The 16,767-nt window shown below is 40.5% G+C and overlaps 1 protein-coding gene across 1 annotated transcript; it reads right to left on the bottom strand.

Annotated features, from left to right (window-relative positions):
- Window positions 1–11,954: 11,954 nt before the first annotated feature.
- On the bottom strand, window positions 11,955–14,182 carry LOC142163795 (uncharacterized). The gene is made up of 5 exons (XM_075220934.1): window positions 13,970–14,182; window positions 13,281–13,472; window positions 12,912–13,226; window positions 12,511–12,869; window positions 11,955–12,372 (listed from the first exon to the last, which is right to left on the bottom strand). The coding sequence occupies exons 1-5, from the start codon at window positions 14,180–14,182 to the stop codon at window positions 11,955–11,957; spliced, it is 1,497 nt and encodes a 498-aa protein (XP_075077035.1).
- Window positions 14,183–16,767: the final 2,585 nt, after the last annotated feature.

Raw genomic sequence — 16,767 nt, 5'->3', positions numbered from 1 at the left:
GCCAAAGAAGAAATTCTTCCAACCAACAACAATGGAGACCCCAAGGTAATTGAGGCAATCAACAACAAGGGAATGGTAATTGGGGGAACAACAACCAAAACAATAACTGGGGAAATCAGAACAACAATCAAAGAAACCAAGGAAATTGGAATGGTAATAACAACAATTGGGTTGGTAATAACAATCAAGGTAGATGGAACAATGGAAACCAAGGAAACCGTGGGCAAGGCTTTCAAAGGCCCCCAATGTACCAACAACCGAATAATCCACCCCCATTTCCATCTCAAGGTCCCAGTTCTTATAGCAATGATATGGGTAGAATTGAAATGATGTTCGAACAGATGATGAAGAAGAATACGGACTCGGATGCTCAGTTGGCTTCCCATAATACCTCTATCAGAAACTTGGAGGTGCAGTTAGGCCAAATCTTACAGTCTTTAAATACTCTCCCTAAGGGTGCGCTACCAAGTGATACGGTAGTAAACCCGAAGGGTGGGAACAATCATGTTATGGCAGTAACAACAAGAAATGGGAGAGGCAGTGATGTGCATGCCTCCAAACAAAAGCAAGTTGTGGATGATAATGTTGAGTTGCAAGAAGATGAAGTTCCTTTGGTGGTTGAAAATGTGATTGGTGAAAATGTGAATGAAGAAGTGAGTATTGACATTCAAGATGTCGAGATGGAAACTCAAAATGATGTGAACCCATCTAGAGAATACATAATAGACATGCAGGAGTCGGTTGTGCCTAAAGCCAAGGCTCCTTTGCCAAGGCCACCTCCGCCTTATCCTCAAAGGCTCGCGAAGCAGAAAAATAAAAATTAGTTTAAAAAGTTCATTGACATGATGAGGAGCTTATCCATCAATGTGCCTTTGGTGGAGGCTCTTGAACAAATGTCGGGCTATGCTAAATCCATGAAGGACTTGGTAACAAAGAAGCGGTCTATGGATTGTGAAACTATAAAGATGACTCACCAAGTTAGTGCAATAGTGCATTTAATGGCCCCGAAGCTTGAAGATCCTGGTGCTTTCATCATTCCTTACACCATTGGGAGTGCGGATTTTGCTAAAGCTCTATGTGATTTGGGGGCTAGTATCAATTTGATGCCCTATTCCGTTTTCAAGACTTTGGGTATTGAGTAGCCAAGGCCGGTTTCCATGAGATTACAAATGGAAGATAGAACGATGAAGAGACCATTAGGTATTATTTATGATGTGCTTATCCGGGTGGACAAATTTATCTTGCAAGTTGAATTTATGATCTTGGACTGCGAGGTAGACTATGAAGTTCCTATCATATTGGAAAGACCTTTCCTAACTACGGGGAATGCATTAGTTGATGTGAAAGCAGGGGAACTCACCTTCTGGGTGGGTGATGAAAATGTGGTCTTTCATGTGTGCAAATCAATGAAGCAGCCCAACAGTACCGAGGTGTGCTCTTTTGTGGACCTCGTCACAGCAGTGATAATTGATGACACCAGTGCAACGATCAACGTGGAAGACCCATTGGAGGCCGTATTGTTGAATCTTGATGTCAATGAGGATGCAAGCCGAGTGGAGTGCGTGAATGATTTACATGGAATGGGCTTTTACTCTTATGAGCCTAGGAAATTATCCTTGGATCTCGAGAATAGAAAGACTCCACCAATAAAACCTTCAATTGAGGAACCTTCGGTGTTGGAGTTGAAACCACTGCCTCCACACCTCAGGTATGAGTTCTTAGGTTCAACTTTGCAGTTATTCTTTCTTCTTGCCTTACTAACATGCAGGTTGATGCCACATTGGCGGTGCTTCAAAAGCGGAAAACGGCAATTGGATGGACTTTAGCTGATATTCGGGGAATAAGCCCCTCATTCTATATGCACAAGATTATTTTGGAAGATGATGCAAAGCCCTCGTTGGAGCATCAAAGGAGGTTGAACGAGGCAATGCAAGAAGTTGTGAAAAAGGAGGTGATCAAGTGGTTGGATGCCGGGGTTGTGTACCCCATCTCTGATAGCTCTTGGACTTCACCGGTGCAATGTGTACCGAAGAAGGGTGGCATGACCGTGCTTACAAATTCACAAAATGAGTTGATTCCTACAAGAACTGTTACCGATTGGAGGGTATGCATGGACTACTGCAAGTTGAATAAAGTGACCCACAAGGATCACTTTCCATTGCCTTTTCTTGATTAGATGTTAGATCGACTTGCTGGGCGTGCCTTCTACTATTTCTTGGATGGGTATTCTAGGTACAACCAAATCTTGATTGATCTAGAAGATTAGGAGAAGACCATATTTACTTGTCCATATGGCACTTTTGCCTTTTCTAGGATGCATTTTGGGTTGTGTAATGCATTGGCTACATTTCAGCGGTGTATGATAGCCATTTTCACCGATATGGTGGAAGATATTTTGGAGGTGTTCATGGACGACTTTAGTGTTGTGGGGGATTCATTTGATGAGTGCTTGAAGATTGATAGAGTTTTGGCCCGTTGTGAAGAAACCAATTTTGTCCTCAATTGGGAAAAATGCCACTTTATGGTGGAAGAAGGAATAGTTCTTGGGCATAAAATTTTGAAGCATGGTATTGAGGTGGATAAAGCAAAGATCGATGTAATTTCAAGTCTCCCTCTCCCTATATCCGTCAAGGGAGTTCGAAGTTTTCTCGGGCATGCGGGGTTCTACCGGAGATTTATCAAAGACTTTTCGAAGGTAGTGAATCATTTTTGCAAGTTGTTGGAAAAAGATGCTAAATTCGTGTTTGATGAAAAATGTATGCAAACCTTTGAACTTCTCAAGCATAAGTTGACCACCACTCCTATCATTACCGCGCCTAATTGGAGCTTACCCTTTGAGCTCATGTGTGATGCGAGCGATGTTGCGGTTGGGGCGATTTTGTGTCAAAGAATGAACAAAATGTTTCATCTGGTATACTATGCGAGCAAGACAATGAATGATGCTCAAGTGAACTACACGGTGACCGAGAAAGAACTTTTGGTTATTGTGTTCGCAATGGAAAAATTCCGGCCGTATCTTATGGGTGCTAAGGTTATTATTCATACTGACCATGCTGCACTCCGGTACTTGATGACGAAGAAGGATTCCAAAGCTAGACTGATGCGATGGGTCTTGTTACTTCAAGAGTTTGATTTGGAGATTGTGAACTGGAAGGGTAGTGAGAACCAAGTGGTGGACCACTTGTCCCGCTTGGAGGAGGAGGGGAGGCCTCGTGATAGCCTAGGGATCAATGATTCATTTCCCGATGAATAACTCCTTTCGGTGTCGATGAATGATATGCCATGGTTTGCCGATGTTTCTAATTTCCTTGTAACTGGTATAATCCCGCGTGATCTCTCTTCTAACTAAAGGAAGAAGCTCAAGCGGGATAGTTTGGATTTCTATTGGGATGAGCCGTACTTGTTCAAGATCTGCACGAATGGTGTGATCCGAAGGTGTGTTCTGGAGGAAGAGTAATTAAGTATCTTGGAGGCTTGTCATTCCTCTCCCTATGGTGGCCATTATGGCGGGGCAAGGACGACTTCTAAAGTTCTTAGATATGGGTTTTATTGGCCAACTTTGTTCAAAGATGCGGGTTATTTTGTGAAGAGATGCGACGAATGCCAAAGAGTGGGGGAATTTTGAAGAAAGATGAGATGCCTCTCAATACCATCCTTGAGGTTGATATTTTTGATGTATGGGGCATTGATTTTATGGGCCCATTTGTTAACTCGTGTGGGAACACATACATTCTTGTGGTGGTGGACTATGTTTCAAAGTGGGTTGAAGCCGTGGCGTTGCCCAACAATAAGGCCCGGAGTGTTGTTGCATTTCTCAAGAAGAGCATTTTACAAGGTTTGGCACTCCTCGTGCAATCATAAGTGATGGGGGTCTCATATTTGCAATAGAGATTTTGACACTTTGCTTTCAAAGTATGGTGTCAATCACAAAGTTTCTACTCCCTATCATCCTCAAGCAAGTAGTCAAGTTGAAGTCTCCAACAGGGAAATCAAAAGCATATTGTCAAAGACGGTCAATGCAAATAGGACCGATTGGTCAAAGAAGTTGAATGACGCTTTATAGGCTTATAGGACTGCTTACAAGACTCCGATTGGTATGTCTCCGTATCGGTTGGTGTTTGGGAAAGCTTGCCATCTACCGGTTGAGTTAGAGCACAAGGCCATGTGGGCTTTGAGGAAGCTAAATCTTAAATGGGATGTTACATCTAATCTTCGTGTGGAGCAACTTAATGAACTTGATGAATTCCGATTCTATGCCTACTCCAGTCCGTTCTTGTACAAGGACAAGATGAAGTACCTTCATGATAAATATGCTCGTAGCAAGGAGTTTAAAGTGGGCGATTTGGTTCTCTTGTTCAACTCCCTGTTACGTCTGTTTTCGGGAAAGCTCAAGTCAAAGTGGAGTGGACCTTTTGAAGTAGTGTGTGTAACCCCATTTGGTGCTCTTGATTTAAAGAACAAAAATGGTGAAGTTTTTAGAATGAATGGGCATAGGGTCAAGCATTACTTGGGAAAATTGATGAAAACTACGTTGTGTACTTTTTCATCTCAAATGATGTGATGGTAACCTGCGTCATGCCGCGACGTTAAATCAGGCGCTTCTTGGGAGGCAACCAATGTGTTTTTCTTCTTGTTTTTATTTGATTTTCATTGTAGTATAGGATTGATTTTTGGATTAACTGGTTGTGAGATGCTACAGGATTGTGTTGATGCAGTGCAGGACATAGTGGAAAAAGTGTTCAGGTCTCTGAAGTTGTCAATGCGGACGCACTACATTCAGTGCGGACCGCACTGGTGGAGGGTGAAATATTGACCTCTCTAAAGTTTGCCACTGTGGTCGCACTACATTTTGTGCGGTTTGTTGTGGACCACTGCGCCACATGACATTTTGTGTGGACCGCAGTGAGTTGCCTTCTCAAACTTAAATCAAACTGTGTGGTGCGGACCGCAATCAATTTTGTGCGGTCCTCATTGGTTGGTAAGACTGGGCCCTAGGTCCTTTTCTATAAATAGGGCGTGAGACCCTCCTGTTACACTTTTCGAACTCTTGACTCTCAGAACCTCTAAAAACACTATTCATCACTTCTTTTACTTGCAATTAACTGCTTGGACTTGTTCATCTTTATTGCTTCTCACATCTGGTAACATCACCTTCTTTTTAGTTGTTTTAATTTTGTTATTTTTCTTTTACTTTTTGTTTTTCTTTCTTCTTATCCTGTTCTCCCCGTATTTCTTTAATTTTGGTAGGTTTAGGTTAGTTATTTTCGTAGGTAATGTGGGCTTAACCAATTAAAATTAGTGGGCAACTACTTAGGTGTTAAAATTGGGCTTAAAGTCAAAACACATGGAACCCTAAGTTAGTGCTGCTTCTGGGCACTCAGTGCGGACCGCTGTCAATTCTGTGCGGTCCGCAGTAACATTCTGTGCGGACCGCATTGCTGATAGTCTTGAATCTGAACCTTAGGACTACAACCGCACTACATTTTTTGCGGTCTGCATTGGTCCCTGTGTGGCCGCACTATATTTTGTGCGGCCTGCATTGCGTGGATACAAAGAGTGGGTAGTCTGAACCCTCCCCACCTCTGTGCGGACCACATGGCCATTTTGTGCGGTCCGCATTGGCCTTTGTGCGGCCGCACACCATTTTGTGAGTTCTGCACTGTGTGATTTCTGCAATTGTATGCAACCTTTATTCTTCTACAACTGTGAATTTAATTGAATCTACTGATACTAATAGAGCATACCTGAACTTGTTTGCAGACGATGGTGAAACAAAGGGGCAAGGGCTCTAAACAACCAGGCAGAGGAGAATCCTCCCGGGAAGGGAAACAGAAAATGGTAAGATTGATTGTTCAAGCCCGACAAAACATTAAAAACATGAGGAAGATGATTAAAGTTGCTGATAGGGCCATTGACATGTTTGGCAGTGAGTACGATCCCTCCCGGGAGATATCTTCAGACTCAATCCCAGAGTACATCCCTAACTGGCCGGAGAGAAATAGACTAAGAGACACTTTTCCCACTTCCCCCTCTGCCCAAACGTCAGTAAATGTATCTTCTAGGTCGTCTGAGGCCTTAGCTGAATGCGGTGTGGATGAATACTCCACCTCTCCCACAACTTCATTATCCGGAGAGGGTTCAGTAGGAGATGAAGAGGAAGTAGAAGGATGAGAAGTAGTTGGAGAAGGGGTGAACCTAAAGTGGGGGGTGTTGCTAGAACTAGGAAACCAGAGGTGTGGCAAGACCGATTCATGAGTGAGGTAGCGTAACATAAATTCCAGGAATAATGGCCGGTGAGGAAGTTAATCCCGGAGAGGAGTTTTGTGGATAGAGACTTGCTACCTCACAACCCCAATGTGAGGAGACAGTTTAGAGAGAGAATTAACTAGGAGTACTTTTTGGGTGAATGTGTAGATGTCAATGAGCACTTGATCAAGGAATTATACACCAACGTTTCCCACATAAAAAAGGGCACAAAAGTGACCAAGGTGCGAAATCTAAAGGTGTTGTTTGATGAGAAAACAATAAATAACTACCTTGGCTTTGATGAGGAGGATGAGACCCTATATATGGAGAAGATAGAAATGGGCGAGGAGGTCCGTCCCTAGTTGGAACAGTATCTGGCAATACCAGGTACCACCCCCATTTGGTTGAATGCGGGCTTCAAGATTCTGAGAAGAAATTTGAACTTCGAGGCAAGAGGGGTGGGAAACACTTGTGTGCAGCAGACTGGACCTCACTACTCATAACAACTCCCTCCCTCTGCACCAGGCAATTTTGGTGGCTTCAATCATGGCGGGGTACCCGATAAATGTGGGAAATGTAATGTCTAGGGTAATCACACTTGTAGGCAGTGAGTATGACAGAAACTACACTTTCCCCAACTTCTTGACTATGTACTTCCAGGACCTCAAAGTTGAAAAGAGGTTGTTTGATATAAAGGTCAAGGCGAATGCCCCATTCCGTGGTATAGCATGCAGGGGGATGACAACCCAAAGAGCAAGAACTTCAAGGAACAACTACTACTCCAACTGGCCACTCTGAAGAGCCAGTTATGGTAGTGGCTCCTGCTCAGTCTGCCTCCACCTCTACAGACATTCCTCTTGGCCCATCCACCTCAGCAGATCCGGAGATACCCTCTTCCCGAGCTTACCCAGTGACTGCCCACCGATTGAGCCAGGCTCTTCTCAGTATCAACAACTGGATGCAGACAACGTCATCCAAATTGTCTATCCTCACTACTATAGTAGAGGCTCAGTCGACTCCTCTGCCTCCACAAGTCCCACAGTCCATAGAGGATGACCTCAAGGAGATTCTGGCCAATCAAAAGAAAATCTTCGACACTCAGAAGGTGCTCACAGATGTAGTTGATTCACACAACAAGTCTCTCAAGGAGCTTGCTAAGGAGCACAAGAAGTTGAGGAAGACGCAGGCTTCCAAGGAGTCCGTAAAGGCGCTGAGGGTTGATGTTGACAGGATGAAGGCAGATCATCTACCTTTGGACTTATTGCTACATGACCCAGTACCATCAGCTCATCCCCAGCTCGAGCAGTACCAGAATCCTCCCAAGAGGAAGAGGATGATTCTCAGAGCGGACGATGCAGTCATCCAGTTGGCAGACCCACTAGAGGCCTCCTTCAATCAGCCACATGATGCACCTTAGGAGCTATCCAGGTCCAGGCCCATGTCCCAGCAGCAGAGCAGCATGCCATAGGGAACCAGTATGAGGTTCCCGAGCACAGTGAGGACCCAGGGATCACTCAGCAGCCCATGCAGGCAGACGGGCCATATGGAGTCTCTATATCCTTTTTCCTTTTCTTTTTGGTTCTTATTTAGTTTAATTAGCATTGGGGACAATGCCAACTTTCATTTGAGGGGGTAGACCCTACTTTTATGGATTTGGATTACTGTATATATTTGACAATTTTTATATTTTCTTTATTTTTCATATTTGGATTGTATATAATTTTAACATTTCATTACATTTATCGTACTTTTATTTTACTTTGGGTCTGTATATAAAGTTATGTTACATTGTACATATTCATCCCATCTATTGTATATTCGACAAATCCCCTGTTGTATATATTTATTTTACTTTCCGCAATGTTTCATTCTTAGCTTCTTATTGATGTTCGTAGCTTCGTTTTTTGAAAGTTTGCAATAAGTCTTTGGTTTTCTTAATGCCACGGTTCTTTCCAAAGGTAGAGTTTGTGTGAACTGGGTGGCTCTTCCCAATGATGGATGACATGACAACCTTCTTAAGGGTTTGAGTCCATTTTTCTTTTTGTTTTTAGTAGTTTGTGGTTAAGGGTGCCTCAAGCAAAGCTTCACTTGGGCCTAGCACATTTGCCTTTGATCTTATGATCAAAAATAAATTGTTGTGTTTAGGATGATAAAAGTCGTGACTTTGAGACTCTTGTGTTGACCGATAATCATCAAGTGGTTTACTCAAATCTTATCTAAGGTCGTTATGGGCCCCTGACTCTATGTCTTTAGCAACCCCATAGCTTGTGTGGCGAGAAATTGCATTGCAAGTCCAAGTCCCGAGCCATTGGTCTAAAACTTGCACTGAATATTTGTCGAGGCGAAATCCTAAGTGAATTTTGACTTGGGACATGATTATAGGCTCTCCTTGGTCCAAATGATAGCTTGAACACTTTCATAACCTACCAATGATAAGATCCCTAGTCAACTCTGTTGAGCCTTAAACCTTTTTCCTTCAAGAACCATGATACAACCCAATACCCATTCTAAAAGAGACCCTCTCTTGGCACCCGATCTTTCCTTTAGCACATGGAAAAAGTATAAGTTTGGGAGAGAGACGAGGATTGCAAAAAAGTGGTAAAAAGGCACAAAAATGAAGAAAATGAAAGGCAATGAAAAAGAAATAAAAGCAAAAAGATAAAAAGAATGTTCAATGTGAAAAAGAATAAAAAGGGATTCAAGAAAAACAAAGAATGAAAGGTGTGGAAAGTTGAAAAAGGAGAAAAGGTTTAAAATGTATAAGAAAGAGTGACAGTGTGTCTCTCTAACCCCTTAGAAAGAAGTGAAATGACTCAAAGAGTCAAGGGAATGTGTGCCAAATGAAACAAAAGAAGTGCTTAAGGGAAGATGGAACCTACTTAGACCAAACATTTCCTACCTTAAACCAAAAGCCTTCACTATGTATCCACAAAAGCCCTATATGATCTTGAGTTGAATGAAACTTACATTAGTGGTGACTCACATAAGGGGCAAACATATGGTACTTAGAGCCGGACTCGTGACTTTTCCTTGAGAGAGATGAGTGATTTTTCATTAACCTCGTTCTGAGTGCCACTATTCTAAAGGTGAGGTTTGCTTAGGGAGAGTTAAAGATGTATGAGTTTGGGTTCCACAATGACCAAAGTAATAGAAAAAGTTCTTTGATGTGTTGAGTCAACTCTTGATGCTCTTGTGTCGCACTTAGTCCATGGTGTTTCAAGGAGTAAATGTTGTTAATTATTCATTTGTATTGAGGGCAATTGTTAGTCCCAATTGATTCTAGATGAGGCTACTTTAGGACAACTAAATTTTCTGGGATTTTCACTTGAGGGGTGAGTCTTATTTTATTGCTTGAGGACAAGCAAAAGCTTAAGTTTGGGGGAGTTGATAATTAGGGATTTTGCTATATTTTATACTCCTTCTTGCTTAAGTGTTGATTAGAAATATGTACAAAATAGTCTCAAAGGCTCACAATTTGTGCTTGACTATAGGTTTGATCAACAAAGTGACAAGATGTCAAAGATCAACTCAAAAAGGAGTGAAACTTGCACAAATATCAAGGCAAGACAAGGCTAGTGCGGCTGCACACCATTCTGTGCGATCCGCACAAGTGAGGTTCAGAGAGCATGCAACTCAGGCAAATCAGACAATGCGGTCACATGGGATTTAATGCGGTCTGCACTGAAGTTACTGCGGCCGCACTCGATTTAGTGCGGTCCGCACAACCAAGGATTAGAGAGTTGCTATTTTCGGAGATTGAATCCATTGCGGTCCGCGCTCCATTTCATGCGGACTGCACTAGAGGCCATCGCGGCCACAGTCCATACTGTGCGTTCCGCATTGCCCCAGTTCAGAGAGTTCGATTTTCAAGTCTAGAGCCTTAGTGCGGCCGCACGTGATTTTGTGCGGTCCTCACTAGCCCCGTAGTGGGATTTTTGTCTAGATTTTTCAGCTTAGTATAAATAGCTTCTTTTCTCATTTTAGGTTATCAGATAGTTTTAGCTGAGAGCTACGCTCGTGGGTTTGAATATTTTAGCTATTTTGGGCTATTTTATCTACAGTTTCAACATTGAATCTTCTTGTTTATGTTAATAATTAATTAATATGAGTTTTTCTTCATCTATTTCTTGCTTTTCTTCTTTAATTATGAGCAGCTAAACCCATAAGCTAGAAGTGTGGGTAAGTGATGGGTCTTGTGTTTTAGGGCTAGATTGACTATGAGTGTTTGATATTTGGGCTAAGTTCATGTTTAATTGCTGAATTAGTGGTTGCAAACACTAGTTTGTGTTTAGTTGACTTGAGCTCTTCTTGAGAAAGAGAGCTTGAGTCTATGAAATTGGTCCAACAAGGAATTAGGGCGTACTCAAGAGATTGATAGCCCCAATTAAAGGGTTAAATCTCGAGAGAGTAATACCCGACTTGAACCTTGATTGCTTGTGCAAATTTGCATACCCAATTGGTGTTGGGAAAGTCAATTTGGACAAAATCACTTGAACTACCGAGAGGTTTAGAGTGGGTAAAATCGTGCAACGGTTATATCACACTCCCCAAATATGTCAATCGTGCCTTAGACTCAAGTATCTGTCAATTGACCACCTAGGCAAAAGTCACTACCCTATTGCCTTTTAAACTATTTGAACAACCCACAACATTTTACTCTTAGCTTATTCTAGTTTAATTTACCAGTGTAGTTTGATAAAAGTAGAAGTAAATCAAAAATCCAAAAATATTTATAAGTGTAATTTGGAACACATACCCAATTCTAAATTAGATAGATACTCGACTCCAACATCTAGCTCTCTGTGAAAATCGATCCCGACCCTAAATCAGGTAAAAGCTGCTTCGACCCTCTTTCGCTACTCAATAGTAGTGCAGGGTAGGTCGTGATCAGTAATCTTATAAGTTATCTTTTCTAGTAGTTGGTTACATTCCATCTTGTACCATTTCATAGAAGAGAGGGGCAAGCCAAGATACCTCATAGGCAAAGTTCCTTGGACAAAACCTGTCAGTACAAGTATCTCCTCCTGTTCTTATCAAGTGATCCCAACTAAAAAAATGCTTGATTTTTCAGTATTTGCCACCAATCCTATGACTCTGCTAAAGTGATCTAATACTTCCACGATTCTCTGTATTGATTTCCTGTCTCTCTTATAGAAGATCATTAGATCATTTGCAAAGATCAGGTGAGTAAGCTTCAAACTCCTGCACATAGGGTGAAACTTGAAATTTAGTAGTTCCCCCGTTCTCTTCAAAGTTCTGGATAGATACTCCACAACAAATACAAACAATAAAGCTTAAAGTGGATCCCCCTGTCTAAGCCCTCCCCTTCCATCAAAATATCCATAGTTTTCCCCATTCACATTAACTTAAAATTTTGTAGTGGTAATATAAATCATAATCAAAGCAACAAAAGAATTTGGGAAACCATAACCAATTAATGCTTCCTCTACAAAGTCCCAACTAACTATATCATATGCTTTATTCAAGTCAATATTCATGAGACATCTAGGTGGTGTCTTTCTATTATAGTATCTCAGTAGGTCATGATAAATCAGGACATTATGAACCAGTGATCTACCCTCCATGAAAGCTACTTGAGTGTCTGTGATCAAATATTTGAGTGCTTCCTTCAGCCTAATACATATCACCTTTGATATACATTTATACATCACATTACGACAATATATTGGTCTGAATTGACTTGCAGACTAAGGTTCTGGTACTTTAGGGATCAGAGCAATTAGGGTGGAATTAATCTGCCTTAGTAACTTACCATTTCTAAGGAATTTCAATACAACATTAGTCACCTCCTCCCCTACAATATGGAAAGCTTTCCTAAAAAAATCATTTCCATATCCTTCTGGACCTGAACTTTTGTTAACATCAATACTAAACATGGCCGTTTTCACATCTTTCTCTATGTAGTCCCTTACTAGTTTTAGTTGTGGAGCCACTGTAAGGGTATGCACATTGTTCAGAAAGCTATTAAAAGCTTTGATTTTGCACATTTTCTTCCTTCTCAATAACTCTTTATAGAAATCCACAAAGATACTAGCCGTGGTCTCTGAATTTGTTTGCATTATACCTTCATTATCCTTTATTTGTACTATTGCTTGTTGAAGCTTTCTAGGTTTAATAACAGCATAGAAATATCTTGTATTGTCATCCCCCAATTTTATCCATGTTGATTTGCTTCTTTGTTGAAGAAACACTTCTGTTAGATATGAAGATCTTCCAAACTCTTGGAACTTTGCTCTTTCCTACTCTTGTATTTCCTGGTCTATTGGATCCCTCTGCAATGGAAGTTGAGCCTTTATTAACTCATCATTTGCCTCTGCAACTACAATTAGTATATCCCTGAAATGCTTCCAGTTTAATTCCAATAGTGCTTGCTTTAAATATTTCAGTTTCTTCACTACTTGTAGCATGGTGCATCCCTCTGTAGAAGTTTGCCAAACTGTTTCAACTCTGGACAAAAATTCTGGATGGCATGACCATACATTGCAGTATTCAAAAGGTCTATTTGGTTTCTTCCTAACCTGAATTTTTTCTATCTTTACTGGGCAATGATCACTAATCCTTTCAAGTTGATATATAGCTGTGAAGTCAGGCATGATATTCAACTATTCATTATTTACAAAAACTCAATTAGTCTTTGAGTATACCCTATTATTACCTAGTTTATCACTCCATGTGTGTCTGCTTCCTTTTGGTGGAAGCTCATTCAGTTCACAAGAATCTATATATTGCTGAAAATCAGTTACCTCAGCCATTGTAACTGGATTTCCACCTATCCCGTCATTTATATTCAATACTGAATTGAAATCTCCCATTACAAGCCAAGGCATGGTATTCCCCTGGTGAATAGTCTCTAAATATTCCCACAGCTCCTTCCTGTCTTCTTTTGTGTTGTAAGCATACACTACAATCAACAAAAATGCCATACTGATAGAAGTACGTATCACTTTACAAGCAATTGCCTGAGCATTGCCACTCAAGTAGGTCACTTAAAAGTAATCTGGCCTCCATACTACCATAATCCTCCCATTGTAATGATATTCCAAATTGGTGACATAATTCCACCCACTAAATATTCTGTTAGCTATCTCTTTAATTTTGTTTGTCTTAATCTTGGTTTCAACTAATCCCAGTAATCCAATGCTTTCATTATTGCAAAGGATATTTACTTCCCTTTGCTTATTAGGGCCATTTAGGCCCCTTATGTTCTAACATAGCAAATTATTCATTCTCTGAGAGAGGAATTGGAGTGCCTCCCTCATTTATGTCTACCTAGTTTTTTCTCTTCTCCATTGGTTCTGCCCTGTTAAGGGCTTGAAAAGAGTTATGTTCCTGTATCTGTTGAGTTTGCCTCACTGTTTTCTTATTGGTATTCATAGGAGTAACCCAACATGTTTTTCTCTTCTGTGGCTATTGAACTTGCATATTTTGCCTGTTCCTACTATCCATGTCCTTTATTTTGTCACCTCTTTAGCCTTGTCACTAGGTTCTTGTTTGGAACCTTCTTCATCCATCTTTCCTATGTTTTGGTGCTACCTTCTATCTGTTCTTCCACTTGTTTATCTAGTGACTTTGCTGTTGCTTGTTTTTTCCTACAAGCCTACTCACTGTCTCCATATTTGCTGCAATATTTGCACAATATGGGCTTCCAGTTATACCGGACCTGCTGCTCCACCAGGTTTCCTTTCTCAGACCTAAACATTACCTTCTCAGGTAGTGGTGTGTCAATAACCACCTCTATAAGTAATCTGGAAAAGTTCAACCCCAATTTACTCTCAGTATGTTGATCTACCATTAGTGGTTTACCAATTAGGCAACCAATCTTACTAAGACCTTTAGGGCTCCAGTATTTGAAGTCAAGCCCCGACAATTTCACCCATATGGGAACTGAGTGCAACTCTTCTCTGGAAAACTCCATATCTGCTGTCCAGGATTTCACTATGAACGGTTTATTATCAAAGTGATAAATCCCTCCCTCTATAACCTCATTCTTCCCTACTTCTGAATCAAATCTAACTAATATGATACCATTTTTAGCATGGAAATCTTATTTATTCCATTTTAGACCACATCCTTTGTATGAAACCATTCAGCATAGAAAAAGGGGGATGTGTCCCAAGCACATAACAAACAACATCATTTTTCCAATACAATGTTTTAGTACTAATGTCATCTGCTTCAATTTCACAAACATGAATCTCACCATGCATTTCCGGAGCAACATAGTCAAGTTTGAACCCAACATTTGAAATCTTTGATATGTCAAAGTTGTCCCAAATTGAGGTTCGTTTTGTCAATTCTGCTTCCACTTCAGCTTCATCTGCCCATGATATCTTTCCAGTCCCCCAATTGCACTTTCCATCACTGTAGCACTCTCCAAATTACTCAATTCCACACTAGGACTAGCTTGATTTCCTTTTGCTTTCACATGTGTTGCTTGCGCCATGGATGCTTGTGCCATTAGAGCTTTCTGAGAGGGGATGCGAGCTCTCTTTCCTGCCATGGATGGCGTATGTGTTAACCTAAGTCGAGAGAGTATCGTATCGTGCGCCTCTCATATTCCGCCCTCTATTCTTAACATACCCACACATTTGTTTGGTGAAGGTTTTATTATTTAATTATAATTTAGTTCTTTTACCCTGCAATACATATATTTTCAAACCCCGGTGAAAATACAACAGAGTTATAAAAGGTTCAAGAATAGTAGAAAAATAAAAATCCACCAAAGAAATTCATCTTAATGTCACGTCCTTAGTCGTTAACTAAGTACACGTTCGACACTTGACAAATAGCTCAAAATCTTGTACAATCTGCTCACGTTCATGCTATGCCAAGTCGGCCTTACTATACTCAAGATCGCTAAGGGAGTGAAAGATAAGAACACAAGAGGATATCTAAAGGAAGCTTTTTCCTATCTTGGCGCCATGCAAATAGAGAATGTTGGCAGCAAGAAAAGTTGGGCGAACATAGTTGAAGAGGATGGAGAGTTACAAAATGATGGCACAATATCAGACTTAGAAGATGCACCATGCAGAGGAGTCAAGTTTGCTAGCAAGGTTGGGACCACAGAGGGTAGCCAAATAGGAGTGGGAGCAAAGATCTGATGCTTGAGAAGCTGCTACACTTGGTTGAGTCATGTGGAGATTTAGGTCAAGACTCAAGATCAAGGAGAGGCATCCTATGGGTAGAGGATCGATGCCATCATTGCTAGCCATCCAAAGTACAAATGGGGCAAGAAGAAAGGTGACCATTACCTTGTGATATGGGAAGGCGAACCACTCCATAGGGCATCATGGCTAATGGACAAAGATCTCCACTAACACCATCTTCCTACCAAGTCCATAAATATCTAGAGCTTTCCCAAGGAAATTTTCCATAGTTCTTGAATATTTCACCAAGAGCTAGTCCCTAACTTATGTAACCCTTTTATATGGCAAAAATATATGTCAAGTGATACTTACATGGCATGATGATGTGGCGGACCATGACGTTAGGCTCAAACAACCAGCAACCCTTATAATGCAGTTTAATAGTGTACGTATCCAAATCTTCGCCTCTGATTTTTGTGAGAAAATGAAAAAGGAATTTAGTAACTGGTGGATTGCGTGCATTTGTTTCCAATATCGCTGTATCACTGAAGACTAAAATTATTGTAATATATGTCAAACAGGGATATTCATGAATACTTTTTGTTCGTATATTTCACTCCAATTTCGAGTCAATATATAGATAGACTTTAACCTGAACAAGAAAAACATAACCTATAAGGAAACAAATAAAAGTCCTATATGTTATAAATATATTATATTATGGATGTTCATTTAGTACTTCGTTGTAAATAAGCTTCTTGAAGAAGCTTATCCATATGGGACTCCACCATAAATATGTTTATCTATTTAGTACTCTATTGGAAATAAGCTTCCTGAAGAAGCTTATCACCTTAGTACCCGGTTATGGATAAATATTATCTCCGGTAGAAGATTATCCATACCGGGTATAATAAGCTTATCCTTTCAGTACCCAGTTATGGATAAACATTACCTCCGGTAGAAGATTATCCATACCGGGTATAATAAGCTTATCCTTTCAGTACCCAGTTATGGATAAACATTACCCTTGGTAGAAGATTATCCATACCGGGTATAATAAGCTTATCCTTTCATTACTCTGTTATGGATAAACATTGCTCTCAGTAGAAGATTATCCATATCTGGTATAGTAGCAGCTTACACAATATCTTCCTTTCTTCTATAAATAGAAAAGATTTCAGTTCATTATGTACATCAGTTTGAATTCGAATAATATATCAGTTTCTCTCTATAGTTGTCTTTACTTTGCAGTCTTTATTTTATAACACGTTATCAGCACGAGACTCTAATATCTCGAGCAAATACTTTGAAATTATTAAAGGTAAGAACTTTCTTTTCCTAAATAATGTCAAATCTTTCTAAAATTGAATTTGTAGCCCTGGATATATCGGGCAAAAGCTACATTTCTTGGGTG

Source organism: Nicotiana tabacum, chromosome 9 (genome assembly GCF_000715075.1).
Source record: "Nicotiana tabacum cultivar K326 chromosome 9, ASM71507v2, whole genome shotgun sequence".
Lineage (NCBI taxonomy): Eukaryota > Viridiplantae > Streptophyta > Magnoliopsida > Solanales > Solanaceae > Nicotiana > Nicotiana tabacum.
This window is presented reverse-complemented; position numbering and strand designations above follow the sequence as displayed.

What these genes read in the sequence shown, in the direction of transcription:
- LOC142163795 (XM_075220934.1), bottom strand. Translation starts at nt 14,182, where the DNA reads ATGGAGTTTTCCAGAGAAGAGTTGCACTCAGTTCCCATATGGGTGAAA. An exon ending in ATTACAATGGGAGGATTATG is followed by an intron (nt 13,227 to 13,280) that starts GTAGTATGGAGG and finishes GGCAATGCTCAG; the next exon opens with GCAATTGCTTGTAAAGTGAT. An exon ending in ATAGACCAGGAAATACAAGA is followed by an intron (nt 12,373 to 12,510) that starts GTAGGAAAGAGC and finishes TATTAAACCTAG; the next exon opens with AAAGCTTCAACAAGCAATAG.